General features: G+C 39.3%; 1 protein-coding gene across 1 annotated transcript in view; it reads left to right on the top strand.

Annotated features, from left to right (window-relative positions):
• Window positions 1-2,501: 2,501 nt before the first annotated feature.
• The window catches only part of grin2bb (glutamate receptor, ionotropic, N-methyl D-aspartate 2B, genome duplicate b), a 220,271-nt gene continuing 207,344 nt past the window's right edge, over window positions 2,502-15,428 (top strand). Inside the window, exon 1 of the mRNA XM_060898923.1 lies at window positions 2,502-2,696. Within this exon, the coding sequence (XP_060754906.1) occupies window positions 2,502-2,696 (195 nt within the window). The remainder of the gene's footprint in view (window positions 2,697-15,428) is intronic.

Genomic DNA, 15,428 nt, shown 5'->3' on the forward strand with positions numbered 1-15,428 from the left:
ATTAGGACTATTTTCTACTGAAGACATCAAAACTATGAAATAGCATTATGGAACATATATGGAATTATGTAGTAAACAAAAATTTGTGAAACAAAATATGTTTCAGATTTAGATTCTTCAAAGTATCCACCGTTTTCCTTAATGACGTTTTGCACACTACTGGCATTATCTTAACCAGCTTCATGAGGTAGTCACCTGGAACGCTTTTCAACTAACAGGTGCCTCGTCAAAAGATAATTAGTGCAATTTCTTACCTTCTTAACACATTTGAGCTCAAACGGTAAATAAAAATAATAACAATACAGTAAATAGCCCTATTCTACTACTGTAGTAATCTGTATTATGTCCAGAACCACTCAACTAAGTAAAGAGGAACGACATCCATCATTACTTTAAGACATTAAGTGTCTTTTAATTAATAACATTAAAAAAACAGTGGAATTAGAGGTGTGTTCAAATGTTTGACTTGTACTGTATGTTCAGTATCTGTAATTTATGTGTGACTACCACAGTCAAGAATTTTGATATTTCTCTGTATTGAGAAATGATCATCAAACTAATTTACTCAAAAATCAATCAGAATTGAAATCTAAGGCCGGCTGTTGAATACAGCTTTGTAGAATGCTTCATGAATATTTCATGTTTCATAAATGGTTCTGATTAAGATATTTATCAATTAAGCTCTAGATTTAAAAAAAAAAATCTTTAAGAATGGCAGTATTTTTTCTGACTCAGAATTTGTGGTTATGTATTAAACAATGTACTGCAGCTTTAACACAGAAATGCCCCAGATTCTGCCTGATGGTGCATGGAAACCAAAAGAAAGAAAGAAAGAAAGCACAACTTTATTCATCATACACTTGTGAAATTCCTCTCTGCATTTAACCCATCTGAAGCAGTGAACACACACATGCACACACGTGAGCAATGAGCACACACACACCCAGAGCAATGGGCAGCCATGCTAACAGTGCCCGGGGAGCAGTTGGGAGTTAGGTGCCTCGCTCAAGGGCACCTCAGCCCAAGGCCGTCCCATATTAACCTAACCGCATGTCTTTGGACTGTGGGGGAAACCGGAGCACCCGGAGGAAACCCACGCAGACATGGGGAGAACATGCAAACTCCACACAGAAAGGCCCCCGCCGGCTGCTGGGCTCGAACCCAGAACCTTCTTGCTGTGAGGCGACCATGCTAACCACTTACATGACCGTGCCACCCAAAACTTTCATCCATCGATTATCTGTAACCACTTATCCTGTGTAGAGTCATGGGCAAGCTGGAGCCTATCCCAGCTGACTGTGGGCGAGAGGTGGGGTACACCCTGGACAAGTCGCCAGGTCATCACAGGGCTGACACATAGAGACAAACAACCATTCACACTCACATTCACACCTACGGTCAATTTAGATCCACCAATTAGCCTAACCTGCATGTCTTTGGACTGTGGGGGAAACCGGAGCACCCGGAGGAAACCCATGCAGGCACGGGGAGAACATACAAACTCCACACAGAAAGGCCTCCGTCGCCCACTGGGCTCGAACCCAGAACCTTCTTACTGTGAGGTGGCAGCGCTAACTACTACACCAATGTGCTGCCCCCCAAAACTTTCAGGAAAGTGAAAAGTTAGACAAAACTACATTACACTTAGCTTTGGTAAGATATTCTCTCTATTTTTGTTAGAGTGTAAGTTATAGTTTTAAATTTGTGCGGTACTGTCACATTTATTGACAGAATTCAACACCTGCCTTTAAACTTCCGTTATAAATGATTTTTGAGTAAACACGTTTTTGTTTCTTGTGTCATTACAGTGAAGCGTGAAAATAGATGTCTTTGGTAATCACTCATTATCCAGATGGATACAGTGGTAGACAGAAATTAGGGAAAAAAATAACTGCTGGAGAATTCCTTTAAAGATAGATGGTAAAAAGATGTTAAATATAGAAGTTTGGCAAACTTGTTACTAAATTCAACAGCTGTATGACAGAATTCTCTGGAGGCTTTCGACATTTCCATGGACCCTGTCCAAAACGTGCCATTAATTAGTAGTGAAGGCTGACGAAGAGAAAGCATATGACACATTTTTCTAAACTCTCTCCCTGTCTCCCTTCCTCCAGGGCCTGCGTCTTCACTTCGCTGCCATGCTTGTCAGCCTCGGCCTCTTTCCCTCCTTCCGCCGTACCCTCTCCTCGTCCTCCATCCTCCCTTCACCTTCCAGACTCCCTCGTTTCTCCTTTGTGCTCCTCCTGTCACTGCTGCTCTTCCCAGCTTGCGAGTCGCGACGGGGTGGTGGGGGCATGGCTGGGGGCGTGGCCACTGGCAACATCATTGGGCCTCCTCATTACGGTCCACCAAATCCGGTGGCATCAGTGCCCAAGTTGGCGCAGGGCCTTAGCATTGCCGTGGTGCTTGTGGGCAACTCGAGTGAGGTGGCGCTGGCTGAGGGCCTAGAAAAGGAGGACTTCCTGCATGTACCGCTGGCACCGAAGCTCGACCTGGTCACCATGAATGAAACAGACCCAAAGAGCATCATCACGCGCATATGTGCGCTCATGTCTCGCCATTGGCTCCAGGGCGTTGTGTTTGGAGATGACACAGACCAGGAGGCCATCGCCCAGATCCTTGATTTCATCTCAGCGCAGACCCACATCCCCATCCTCGGCATCCGCGGAGGTTCCTCCATGATCATGGCTGCCAAGGTAATGTCTCATCTCAAGAATGTCTCTTTATCTATTGTTAAAGGCTCTCTCTGACTATTTCTTTCAGCATCCCTTCTATCCCCTGGTCTATACTTTCAGAAATAAAGGTACCACAATAAACTGTACTTGTTGCTGGTTCAAGGTTAATCAATGTTTTGTATCTTTACTATGTATATTTTTGATGAAAACATGAACAGAGGGTACCTTTAAAAAGAACTTAAGCTACATAATTAGACCTCAAGGACCATTTTATCCTTAACTCACATGCACATTCCCAGGTAAAATATACATACTAAAGGTAAAAAGGATGTAACCTGGATGATACTATCACAGTGACAAGAAAAGCCTTTATTTCGGAGAGTGTAACATCTTCTGGCAAATCATTCTCTGGTTCATCTCTGAGTTTTTTTTTGTCTCTATCCAATGCCATGCTGAGGTTTTTAGACATGGGATGGAGAATGTGTTGGAAGAGCACACTTATTATAGTGACACTTAATTATGTACAGGTCCAAGAGAAGTTCCATTCTCAGAATGTCTGATTTGTTCTTTTGTGCAAAATGAGTAGCTGCATAATGACATTACTGGGTTGGCGTCATAGTTGCTGGATCGTTCTGAATACTCAATGGATGTGGTATAAATACCTGCAACACTCCAATGATAATTTGATATGAATGGAGTGATGAGCCTCTCTGAGATGTGATTAGGTCAGATTTAGGGTAACCATACTGTCCTCTCAATCTTTTTGTCGTACTCTTCTATCTGGTTTCACTCTCTTGCCCTTTTAGGCTCTCTTTATCCTTCTATCTGTCTTTACTTTTCTATTGATTTTCTTCTGTGCCTGTCTTTTAGTCATTCTAGCTTTCTTTTTGTCTTTTACCTCTTTTAGTCCCTTTTGCTTTTTGGCTTCTTCTCCTCTCTAACCTTCAGCCTGTTTTTTTTCTCAGTTTTTCTATGTCTTCTTTTTCATTAATTCATCTTCACTAACCACTGTAGCCTGATCAGGGTCACTGTGATTTCTATATTGCCCTGTGGCATCTCTCTGTCTTGCGCTTTTGGTCTCTCTCTATTTTTCTATCTGTTTTATCTCCTTTGGTTCTACTACCTCTTGGATTCTCCTTTCTCTCTAGTTTCTCTCTCTCTCTCTCTCTCTCTCTCTCTCTCTCTCTCTCTCTCTCTCTCTCTATATATATATATATATATATATATAGTGTGTTCTATTCAGAGCAATTACCAAGGTAATTGCACTATTGCACCAGTTGGTGAGTGTCATTTGAAAAAGCGATCCAGACCGTCCCAGTGTCCTACGTGTCAAAGACTCTTTTATCTGGTGCAAAGATCATGGGTAACATGGCTCAAAGGGGATTGAACAAAGCACTTTGAAGTCGAAAGTTGAAGATATTGCTGTGTTGGGTAGTAATGCGACGGGCTCGTGGGCTCAGTATTAGTATTCCTGTCACTTCTGCTATTATCACTACACTGCTGCCTTTTACACCAACAGACTTTGATGAACGACAGTAAGAGTGAATGAAGAAAAGAAAAAAGTCAACATCCAAGTGGTAAACAGGGAGAAGAAAGAGAGAAAGAGAGAAGGAGAAGGCCAGACTAAAAGAACCGTTATTGGTTTTAGCCTGTAGAAAGCAGAGGAATGAATAGACTGAGGGACAGAGAGAGAAAAGAGAAAGAAAGAAAGGAAATGTCAGCAAGACTTTTAGCAAATGCCACCAACTGATAGAGTGGGAGTCGAATACAGTTGTTTTGTCATTCTGGAGAAAAAGAAGGGGACCAAAGTTAAAAAAAAAAGCATGAGACTGTCTCAGCACGAGTCTAAATTGTGATGGTGAGAAATCACTGGACCAACCAAGCAGACGTATTCCAACAGCAATAAATAAGATATAAAAGACGACAGGGGATGCTGTTATAGGAAAATAATCAACAACAGGATGGGTTGATGAGACCTGAAGCAAAGCAGACTTTAGTCTTACCATCCCAAAGTTGATTATTTTCCTATAACTCCATATCTCCAAGAGCTTTATTTATCTTATACTGCAATTTGTAGATTAATGATTATGAAATTGTAATTTATTAATCAATCACACATCATACTTTATAGATCATTCAATGTTGTGGAACATCCACAAGACAAGTTAGTTCCTGTTATCACTTACATTATAACAGCTGTAAACAGTTTTCTCTTCTTGTGTCTCGTTTTTCTCTCTTGATGTTAATGAAAAAAAACAAAAACAAAACAAAACACAAAACTTTTCATGTTGCCAAGAAACTAGAAAGTGTGAAGTACATTACAAAGATCTGACACTGGAGACTCCTTCCTGAAATTCTTACTTTTTCAAATAACAATGCATTTGTTTTGTTATTAGACTTACAGTACCAGTTAAAAGTTTGGACACCTTCTAATTCAGTGTTTTTTCTTTAATTTTATTAATTAAAAGATAATTGTCTTGAAGTAATGATGGATGTCATTTCTCTTTACTTAGTTGAGCAGTTCTTGACATAATATGGATTACTACAGTTGTGGAATAGGGCTATTTACTGTATTTTTATTATTTACTATTTACTGTTTGATCTCAAACTCATTAAGAAGGCAAGAAATTAGTCCACTAATTAACTTTTGATGAGGCACTCCTGTCAATACAAAAGCATTCCAGGTGACTACCTCATGAAGCTGGTTAAGATAATGCCAATAGTGTGCAAAGTGTCATCAAGGTAAACGCTGGATACTATGAAGAATCTAAAATATGAAACATATTTTGTTTTTTAACACATTTTTGTCTCATCTCATCTCATTATCTCTAGCCGCTTTATCCTGTCCTACAGGGTCGCAGGCAAGCTGGAGCCTATCCCAGCTGACTACGGGCGAAAGGCGGGGTACACCCTGGACAAGTCGCCAGGTCATCACAGGGCTGACACATAGACACAGACAACCATTCACACTCACATTCACACCTACGGTCAATTTAGAGTCACCAGTTAACCTAACCTGCATGTCTTTGGACTGTGGGGGAAACCGGAGCACCCGGAGGAAACCCACGCGGACACGGGGAGAACATGCAAACTCCGCACAGAAAGGCCCTCGCCGGCCACGGGGCTCGAACCCGGACCTTCTTGCTGTGAGGCAACAGCGCTAACCACTACACCACCGTGCTGCCACACATTTTTGTTTACCACATAATTCCATATGTTCCATTTGTTGTTTCATAGCTTTGATGTCTTCAGTATTGTTCTACAATGTAGAAAATAGTCCAAATACAGAAAAACCTATGAAGCCAAGAAATTTTTATTTGTCATACTCAAGCACAGACTTAGTGAACATGCAAATGAGCAATGAGCACACACATACCCAGAGCAGAAGGCAGCTATGCTACAGCACCCGGGGAGCAGTTATGGATTAGGTGCCCTTGCTCAGGGGCACTTCAGTTCAACCTCAGTCCATGGCTGCCTCATGTTAACCTAACCGCATGTCTTTGAACTGTGGGGGAAACTGGAGCACCCAGAGGAAACCCACGCAGACATGGGAAGAACACGCAAACTTCACACAGAAAGGCCCCAAGGCTTGAACCCAGAACCTTCTTGCTGTGAGGCAACAGTGCTAACCACGACACCACTGTGCCACCGGCACGATGAATGAGTAGGGGTGTATAAACTTTTGACTCGTACTATAGATTATGTGGTGCATCCTCCATAAAAATACCTCTGAATTTGAAGTCTCATCTCATCATCTGTAGCCACTTTATCCTGTTCTACAGGGTTGCAGGCAAGCTGGAGCCTATCCCAGCTGACTATGGGCGAAAGGTGGGGTACACCCTGGACAAGTCGCCAGGTCATCACAGGGCTGACACATAGACACAGACAACCATTCACACTCACATTCACACCTACGGTCAATTTAGAGTCACCAGTTAACCTAACCTGCATGTCTTTGGACTGTGGGGGAAACCGGAACACCCAGAGGAAACCCACGCGGACACAGGGAGAACATGCAAACTCTGCACAGAAAGGCCCTCGCCGGCCACGGGGCTCGAACCCGGACCTTCTTGCTGTGAGGCGACAGCGCTAACCACTACACCACTGTGCCGCCCTGAATTTGAAGTCTTATCTCATCTCATTATCTCTAGCCGCTTTATCCTTCTACAGCGTCGCAGGCAAGCTGGAGCCTATCCCAGCTGACTACGGGCGAAAGGCGGGGTACACCCTGGACAAGTCGCCAGGTCATCACAGGGCTGACACATAGACACAGACAACCATTCACACTCACATTCACACCTACGGTCAATTTAGAGTCACCAGTTAACCTAACCTGCATGTCTTTGGACTGTGGGGGAAACCGGAGCACCCAGAGGAAACCCACGCGGACACGGGGAGAATATGCAAACTCTGCACAGAAAGGCCCTCACCGGCCACGGGGCTTGAACCCGGACCTTCTTGCTGTGAGGCAACAGCGCTAACCACTACACCACTGTGCCGCCCTGAATTTGAAGTTACTACAGAAAACCAACATATTAGAATGAGTGCATTAATACCAATGTGTGATTCGATTTACAGCCAGTTCTACTGTTCGAACTGCTGTTTAAAAAAAAAAAATTAAGTAATACCTTCCGACCAATCAGGTTCGAGTGTTCAAAAACATTGTGATATAAAAGTATGTAATAATTCAGACATTACAATACATTATTCTTTCATTGTATTCTGTATTTACATTTATTATTTGTCGGATATTTCATCCAAAGCCGCTGTATCACCGAGCAGATGAGGCTGAAGTCCTTTGTCAGCCTTTTTGTCACTAGAATGCTAGAGCAGAACCATAAGCACTGAAACACAACTGTCACAATAATAATGATCCTATTCACGAACGAATCCAAAATATCTTTCTGTATGACATCATCAATGCATGGTGTATTTCTGATCACTTTATACTGTAGAATGAAATTATGACCTGACAGAGATTTGAACTGTCTGACCAAAAATTCTTTATCAGTTTACATATGAGCCATTGGGTATTTATTTCATAACACAGTTTTAGAGCTCTCCCTCTTGCAGGAAAAAATAAAATTCGCTTCTTTTTAAGGAATAATGTATTATAGTAATACACTATGAGTCATATATTGTGATTATATATATATATATATATATATATATATATATATATATATATATATATAAACTTGTTCACTGGTTGTAATGTTCCAGTGGACAAATCCTATATATAGGATATAATATAAAGTAATATTTAGTTTTCTTGGCTAGTTTTTTTTTGGTCCTTTACACTCCTTCTCTACTTTTGTCTCTTACAGACTTTCCTTTAAGCTTTATATTTTCCTACTTTAATACTTTTTTTGTCCTTTCTCTTATTTGTTGGATAACCTTGGATAACGGTGTGCAGAAATAATCTAGGAATCGTATTACAGATTAATTAAGGGTGCTGATGATGATGTGGATATGGAGCAGCACCTTCTTCATCAGCACTAAAATACAGTGGTAAAATAGGACAGTGCCTTAAAGATGGCTGCCATGAAAAAGATGGAACAGTCGGGTTGGTGCTTGACTAAGTTCTGTAGTGACCTGGCATTCATTTACACACACACACACACATACACAATATATATATATATATATATATATATATATATATATATATATATATATATATATATATATATAATTTTCCTCAAAAAAATAAATCTCGTCATCAAATCACAAGCTCATGATCTAAGCAGCATCTGTAAATATTTCTAGTTGGGGGAAGTAATAAAGTATCAGTACGTTGTTAATGAAGTAATTGTCGCTTACATTTTATTTTCATTCACCTATACTTCAGACTTTTACTTACTGTGTTCCAAAATAAATATTTCTCCTTTCCACTAACTACATTTTAAACACCAGTGCATAAGGTGACTTTTTTAGCATCAGATGTTAATCTTGAAGATGTTAATCTCAACTCGTAATAAACAATAACTTTTAACTTATGATAATGTATTAATAATAACTTTAACAGATGTAGCAGCAAGAATGAAACCTAATACTCAAAACTGTAAAATGTCATTACTGTATGTACACTTTGTAGCACCATAGCTAGGAATTAGCATTTAGCTAGTTTGTCTCATTGTTATTGTATTGAGAGATTAGGGAAAAACCTGTCCTAATTTAGCCTTGGCCATTTTTTTGGGGACCAATATTCTTTCTTTGGTTCCTTGGTAAAAGAAGCACTAAATAGCATTACTACATCTGTAACTCAAATCAGGGTGTCAAGTCAAATATATTGTCCCACCAGGGGAAATTAGGTTGCAGTTAAGCATTTGAAAACATACAAACTAGAATAAATACAACATTGAAGACAAATACAAACAGACAGAGGTGGACAAAGTACCCAACTTCATTACTGAAGTAAAAGTACACATCCCACTGGTCAAATGTTACTCCGATACAAGTGAAAGTTGTACAGTCAAATTTTTACTTAAGTTAAAGTACTGAAGTATTTGCTTTTAAAAATACTTAAGTATTAAAAGTACATTTTCTGTCAATGCATCGTTGTTTTATTGCCACAACACTTACAAAACCTAACGCCGTTACCAAAGACAGAAATGTGAATTCACAAAATGAACGCATGCTGTGCCCGACATGCTAGCAAACTCTTTTCAAACTCAAAATCATACTGGGTAGCTAATGTTACTAGAAAAGAAAGATTTCTACATTCTGTTTATTTGGCAAGATTATGCTAAAACATATTTCTGAAAGGACTTCAGATAAGTTAACATTATTCATGTTAGCATAACTCCGTTTTTACATGCTAACTAACAGTGTCCAAGTTAACTAGCTAAGTGTTAATGTTAGCCATGGACAAGGCCATGGCAACTTGGCGGGCAAAGTCATTTGACTAACCAGACTGCATAGCTATTGCAACATTATCACTAGCTCTAAAAGCACAGCCAACTTTGTTGCAAGCATTCTCTAGGAATAAAACATTTACATACCTCAATATGCTTCTGCGGGTTGGATGGCGATTTTTTGTAGGCCGTGATGTGGTTCATTTTTGGCAAACAAAGCAAACATTTAAAACAAAAGAAATCTTTCTTCCTTTCCCCAGAGCATTCCCCAGAAGAACCACCTCCTTCCATTCTGCCATCAACTGATCGTGTTCAAATAATGCTGCTGAGAAATCATTGAACTTGATTTTATACAGTCTATGGATGTGACGTGACCCTAGTGATTACTGATAGGCTCTCAGTGTCACTTGCAAAAAAACCATCACATTTAGAAAATAAAAAAACATTCACTTTCAAAGCTGCTTCATACAGTGGTGCTTGAAAGTTTGTGAACCCTTTAGAATTTTCTATATTTCTGCATAACTATGACCTAAAACATCATCAGCTTTTCACACAAGTCCTAAAAGTAGATCAAGAGAACCCAGTTAAACAAATGAGACAAAAATATTATACTTGCTCATTTATTTATTGAGGAAAATGATCCAATATTACATATCTGTGAGTGGCAAAAGTATGTGAACCTCTAGGATTAGCAGTTCATTTGAAGGTGAAATTAGAGTCAGGTGTTTTCAATCAATGGGATGACAATCAGGTGTGAGTGGGCACCCTGTTTTATTTAAAGAATAGGGATCTATCAAAGTCTGATCTTCACAACACATGTTTGTGGAAGTGTATCATGGCACGAACAAAGGAGATTTCTGAGGACCTCAGAAAAAGTGTTGTTGATGCTCATCAGGCTGGAAAAGGTTACAAAACCATCTCTAAAGAGTTTGTACTCCACCAATCCACAGTCAGACAGATTGTGTACAAATGGAGGAAATTCAAGACCATTGTTACCCTCCCCAGGAGTGGTCGACCAACAAAGATAACTCCAAGAGCAAGGCGTGTAATAGTCGGCAAGGTCACAAAGGACCCCAGGGTAACTTCTAAGCAACTGAAGGCCTCTCTCACATTGGCTAATGTTAATGTTCATGAGTCCACCATCAGGAGAACACTGAACAACAATGGTGTGCATGGCAGGGTTGCAAGGATAAAGCCACTGCTCTCCAAAAAGAACATTGCTGCTCGTCTGCAGTTTGCTAAAGATCACGTGGACAAGCCAGAAGGCTATTGGAAAAAATGTTTTGTGGACGGATGAAACCAAAATAGAACTTTTTGGTTTAAATGAGAAGCATTATATTTGGAGAAAGGAAAACACTGCATTCCAGCATAAGAACCTTATCCCATCTGTGAAACATGGTGGTGGTAGTATCATGGTTTGGGCCTGTTTTGCTGCATCTGGGCCAGGACGGCTTGCCATCATTGATGGAACAATGAATTCTGAATTATACCAGCAAATTCTAAAAGAAAATGTCAGGACATCCGTCCATGAACTGAATCTCAAGAGAAGGTGGGTCATGCAGCAAGACAATGACCCTAAGCACACAAGTCGTTCTACCAAAGAATGGTTAAAGAAGAATAAAGTTAATGTTTTGGAATGGCCATGTCAAAGTCCTGACCTTAATCCAATCGAAATGTTGTGGAAGGACCTGAAGCGAGCAGTTCATGTGAGGAAACCCACCAACATCCCAGAGTCGAAGCTGTTCTGTACAGAGGAATGGGCTAAAATTCCTCCAAGCCGGTGTGCAGGACTGATCAACAGTTACCGGAAACATTTAGTTGCAGTTATTGCTGCACAAGGGGGTCACACCAGATACTGAAAGCAACGGTTCACATACTTTTGCCACTCACAGATATGTAATATTGGATCATTTTCCTCAATAAATAAATGAGCAAGTATAATATTTTTGTCTCATTTGTTTAACTGGGTTCTCTTTATCTACTTTTAGGACTTGTATGAAAATCTGATGATGTTTTAGGTCATATTTATGCAGAAATATAGAAAATTCTAAAGGGTTCACAAACTTTCAAGCACCACTGTAGTAACGAGGACCTTGATAGAAATGTAGTGGAGTAAAAAGTACGATATTTTCCTTTCAAATGTAGTGAAGTTAAAGTCATAAGTTTCCCAAAAAAATACTCAAGTAAAGTACAGATACTCAAAAAGTGTACTTAAGTACAGTACTCAAGTAAATGTACTTCGTTACTGTCCACCTCTGCAAACAGGTAACAGGGACTGAAGACACAGTACAGCACAATGCAAGATCACTACATGGAGAGGCCAGGATAAGCGAAAAGTCCAGTACAGAACTGTAAGGTGCAACAGTGACATCATTTGTGCAAATTCAGCATATTAATTGCAGTGCAGACAAAGGAAAGTTTGAATCTTTTTGTCCTGTGGGTGGGAACTCTGTATCTCCTACCTGAAGGTAGAAGTTCAAACTCCCTATAAAGGGGGTGGTCAATGTAGTCCAATATGATGATCATAAAGCTGAGCTTGAGTCACCTCAATGACCTTGCTGGCTACTCTAACAAGCCGACCAAGCTTATTCCTGTCTGTAAGCTTAAAGGTAGACTGCCTTTCAGATTTTTCAAGTGTAGGTCATAAAAAGAATTTTCCATGACACCCAATTATTCTTGTTTAGTGGACCGAAAGCTACTGAATTTGAATCACAGACTTCCAGTTTTATTATTATTATTATTATTATTATTATTATTATTATTATTTTATTTTTAAATAGAACAATTAATGAATTTAGGACCACATGGGTCTAAATTCTCTGCTATTTTTTCCTGCTTTACCATGACCAAATTCAAGATACTACGTCATGCATCACATGGTAGGCTTTCCCCGTTCGCGCAAAGCATTGTGGGATACAAATTTGGAAGAGGAGAGAAAAATAGAGGACATGAGTGTGTGAATGAAACATGAAAGACTGACTACAGTAATGGAACGTGAGAAGAAAAGACGTTATGTTGCGAAAGAAAGGAAACGCAGGACCAAACTAATAAATATCGGCGGTCAGCAAGCACCTCAGTGTGATCAGCTGTTTGTTTAACGACAAAATTATGTAACTGTCAGTGCATGGTCAAATGTAAACCTGTAGATGGCAGTAATGCAACACTGTGGATGCCAGCTGGTGTAAAACCCAAAAGAAGAAGAAGAAGGTAAACCTGTGCATGCGCACACAGACTTCCTCTGTCTGCTTGACTGTGCGAAGCGAGCAATTTCATGCACATCATTTGCTCGGGAATCCGCTCAAATTAAATAACTTCTTAGCCACAGAATGGCCTAATATTTTGTGAGATATTACAGAAATAAACATATATCACAATGACCAAATTTCAGAGGGAACTAAATTTCACCGATTTTATGAAATCGAAAGGCCGTCTAGCTTTAAGGTTACCAAACCATAAAACAATAGAGAAGGACAGGGCTGACTCAATAAAAGTTCTATAAAACAAAGTCACCATTTTGGTGCACACATTAAAAGAGTTCATTATTCTCAGAAAATGTGCGATGTAAGGTTTTCCTTTAGTGAATCTTTCCTGTACTTTTAAATACTGTTAGCAAATTTAAGAGCTTATATCTTTCTACTTTAACTTCACTGAAGAATTTGAAGATGTACTTCATAGGATTTGCATATTAAGATGAGTAACCATGATGCATGTTTAGTGGAGTGAAGAATTTCAGTAATTTTACAATCATTTTATTTTTAAGGTGATAAAATTTAGGTTTGCCATTAATATAAGAATCATTTATGAATCTTTTGGCAACATTGCGTGCAAATATTTTTGTAGGGCAAACTGAATAAAAAAAAATGAACAGTCAATTTACAAAAGTTTGGTCAAGCTGATTTTCTTTGTATTCGTGTGTATGTTGATGAAGGTCAATTACTTCTAAATTGCCAAGTGGTTTATTAACACTGAATGATGCCTAAATAATTCCATAAAAGGCAAGGCTCCAAAGAGCAAAAAAACAACAAAATGATGACTAGTTCATGAAGAAAGCCTCCTAAAAGCAGTATGTCCTCAATCTTCCAGTGAGGCAGCTTAGCCACTGAACTTAGTTTTTTGTCCCCCAAAACACTTATAAGAAATGATAGAATTTCAAAAATGTTGTTAAATTTGTGCATGCAATTAAAATAAACAAGCTATTTAATCTCAACTGTACAATCTGTCTACACAATTACAGTATCTCATGCTAATAAAATTATTCCTCATAGGACACAATCAATTTTCAGAATTAACAGTATTTTAATGACTAGACTCTTAATGAACAAAATTTTTCACCCATCTTTTCTAAACAGTCCTACAAACATTTATGAATAAATCCATTCATATCCAGCTTGATAAACAAGGCCCAGTGTATTCATTGACTATATTGTCAAACTTTTCAATCCCATGTTTTTTTTTCTTCATTCTTGCATACATTCATAATTATCGCTCAAAGTTATTTTATGCCAGATTCCTCAAAGTAGCTTTGATTACAGTTTTGTAATCCCTGGCATTCTCTCAACCAGCTTCATGATGTTTCCACCTGGGATAAGTTTCCACACATGCTGTGCGCTTGTTGGCTGTTTTTCCTAACAAGTATTGTAAATGAAAACTGTGCTGTGGGACATTTACAAAATGATTCAGCTTAGAGAAGTGTCAGATGTGGACTTATGTTCATATAATCTGTACATGTAAGTATCATGTAAATGAGGATATACTGTATAGACTGTTACAAATAGATTACAGCAGTAAGCTTTTATGTACTGTAAAAACACGTGTCTGAACTTCAAGTAATCAAGTGCATGTTAACAGTTTCAACAGGACATGCTTCCACAGGTCATTATAATTTTGTGAAAAGGTGAGAATAATTACATTTGTATGAACTGATGGTTTTCCAGGAACACTTTTCTTTCTGTTTTGATCAAGATGTGTTTAATTACTTACATTATTGGGTAAAATTGATATAACCTGTTATCATGTTACAGCATATTTACAGAGGTGTACGTTTTTTTTTTACAAGTTAGCCATAGTGTTTTGTATTTTGAGCTGAGATATATTTGAAAACTACACTCGCTCTATTTGCTGAGTGAAAAAGACAATTCACTAAGGGAAAAAAAATGTGGGATGTGAAAGGAACATTCATTTGCTGTTACTTGTTTCATGTTGACTTTATATAGGTGAACTTTGACCTGCAAAGTTGCAAACCTCGGTCTTGTGAAACAATAGAAAGTAAGTAGTCAGGACAGCGTTGTCTTTGGTGAGCGAAAAAAATGAACAAGCTCTCAAGTATTAATCTTCATAACATCATCATTCAACTAAATTCTTTTGAAAGATTAATAAGCTCTTTTGAATGACCAACAACTGATGTTCCATTGATTCGCTCGTCTTTCTAGATGTTGCACAACTGTGCCGTAGCATTTTGGATTTTTTAGCCACAATTGCGCAAAATCAATAAAGGCCATATACACTGCCTGGCCAAAACAAGAACATCCGTCCATTATCTGTAACTGCTTATCCTGTGCAGGGTTGTGGGCAAGCTGGAGCCTATCCCAGCTGGTTATGGGTGAGAGGCGGGGTACACCCTGGACAAGTTGCCAGATCATCACAGGGCTGACACATAGAGACAAGCACCTATTCACACTCACATTCACACCTACGGTCAATTTAGAGCCACCAATTAGCCTAACCTGCATGTCTTTGGACTGTGGGGGAAACCGGAGCACCTGGAGGAAACCCACACAGACACGGGGAGAACATGCAAACTCCACACAGAAGAGCCCCCATCAGCCGCTGGGCTCAAACCCAGAACCTTCTTGCTGTGAGGCGACAGTGCTAACCAGAACACCACTGTGCCACCAAA

This window comes from Neoarius graeffei, chromosome 18 (genome assembly GCF_027579695.1).
Source record: "Neoarius graeffei isolate fNeoGra1 chromosome 18, fNeoGra1.pri, whole genome shotgun sequence".
NCBI classification, from domain to species: Eukaryota; Metazoa; Chordata; class Actinopteri; order Siluriformes; family Ariidae; genus Neoarius; species Neoarius graeffei.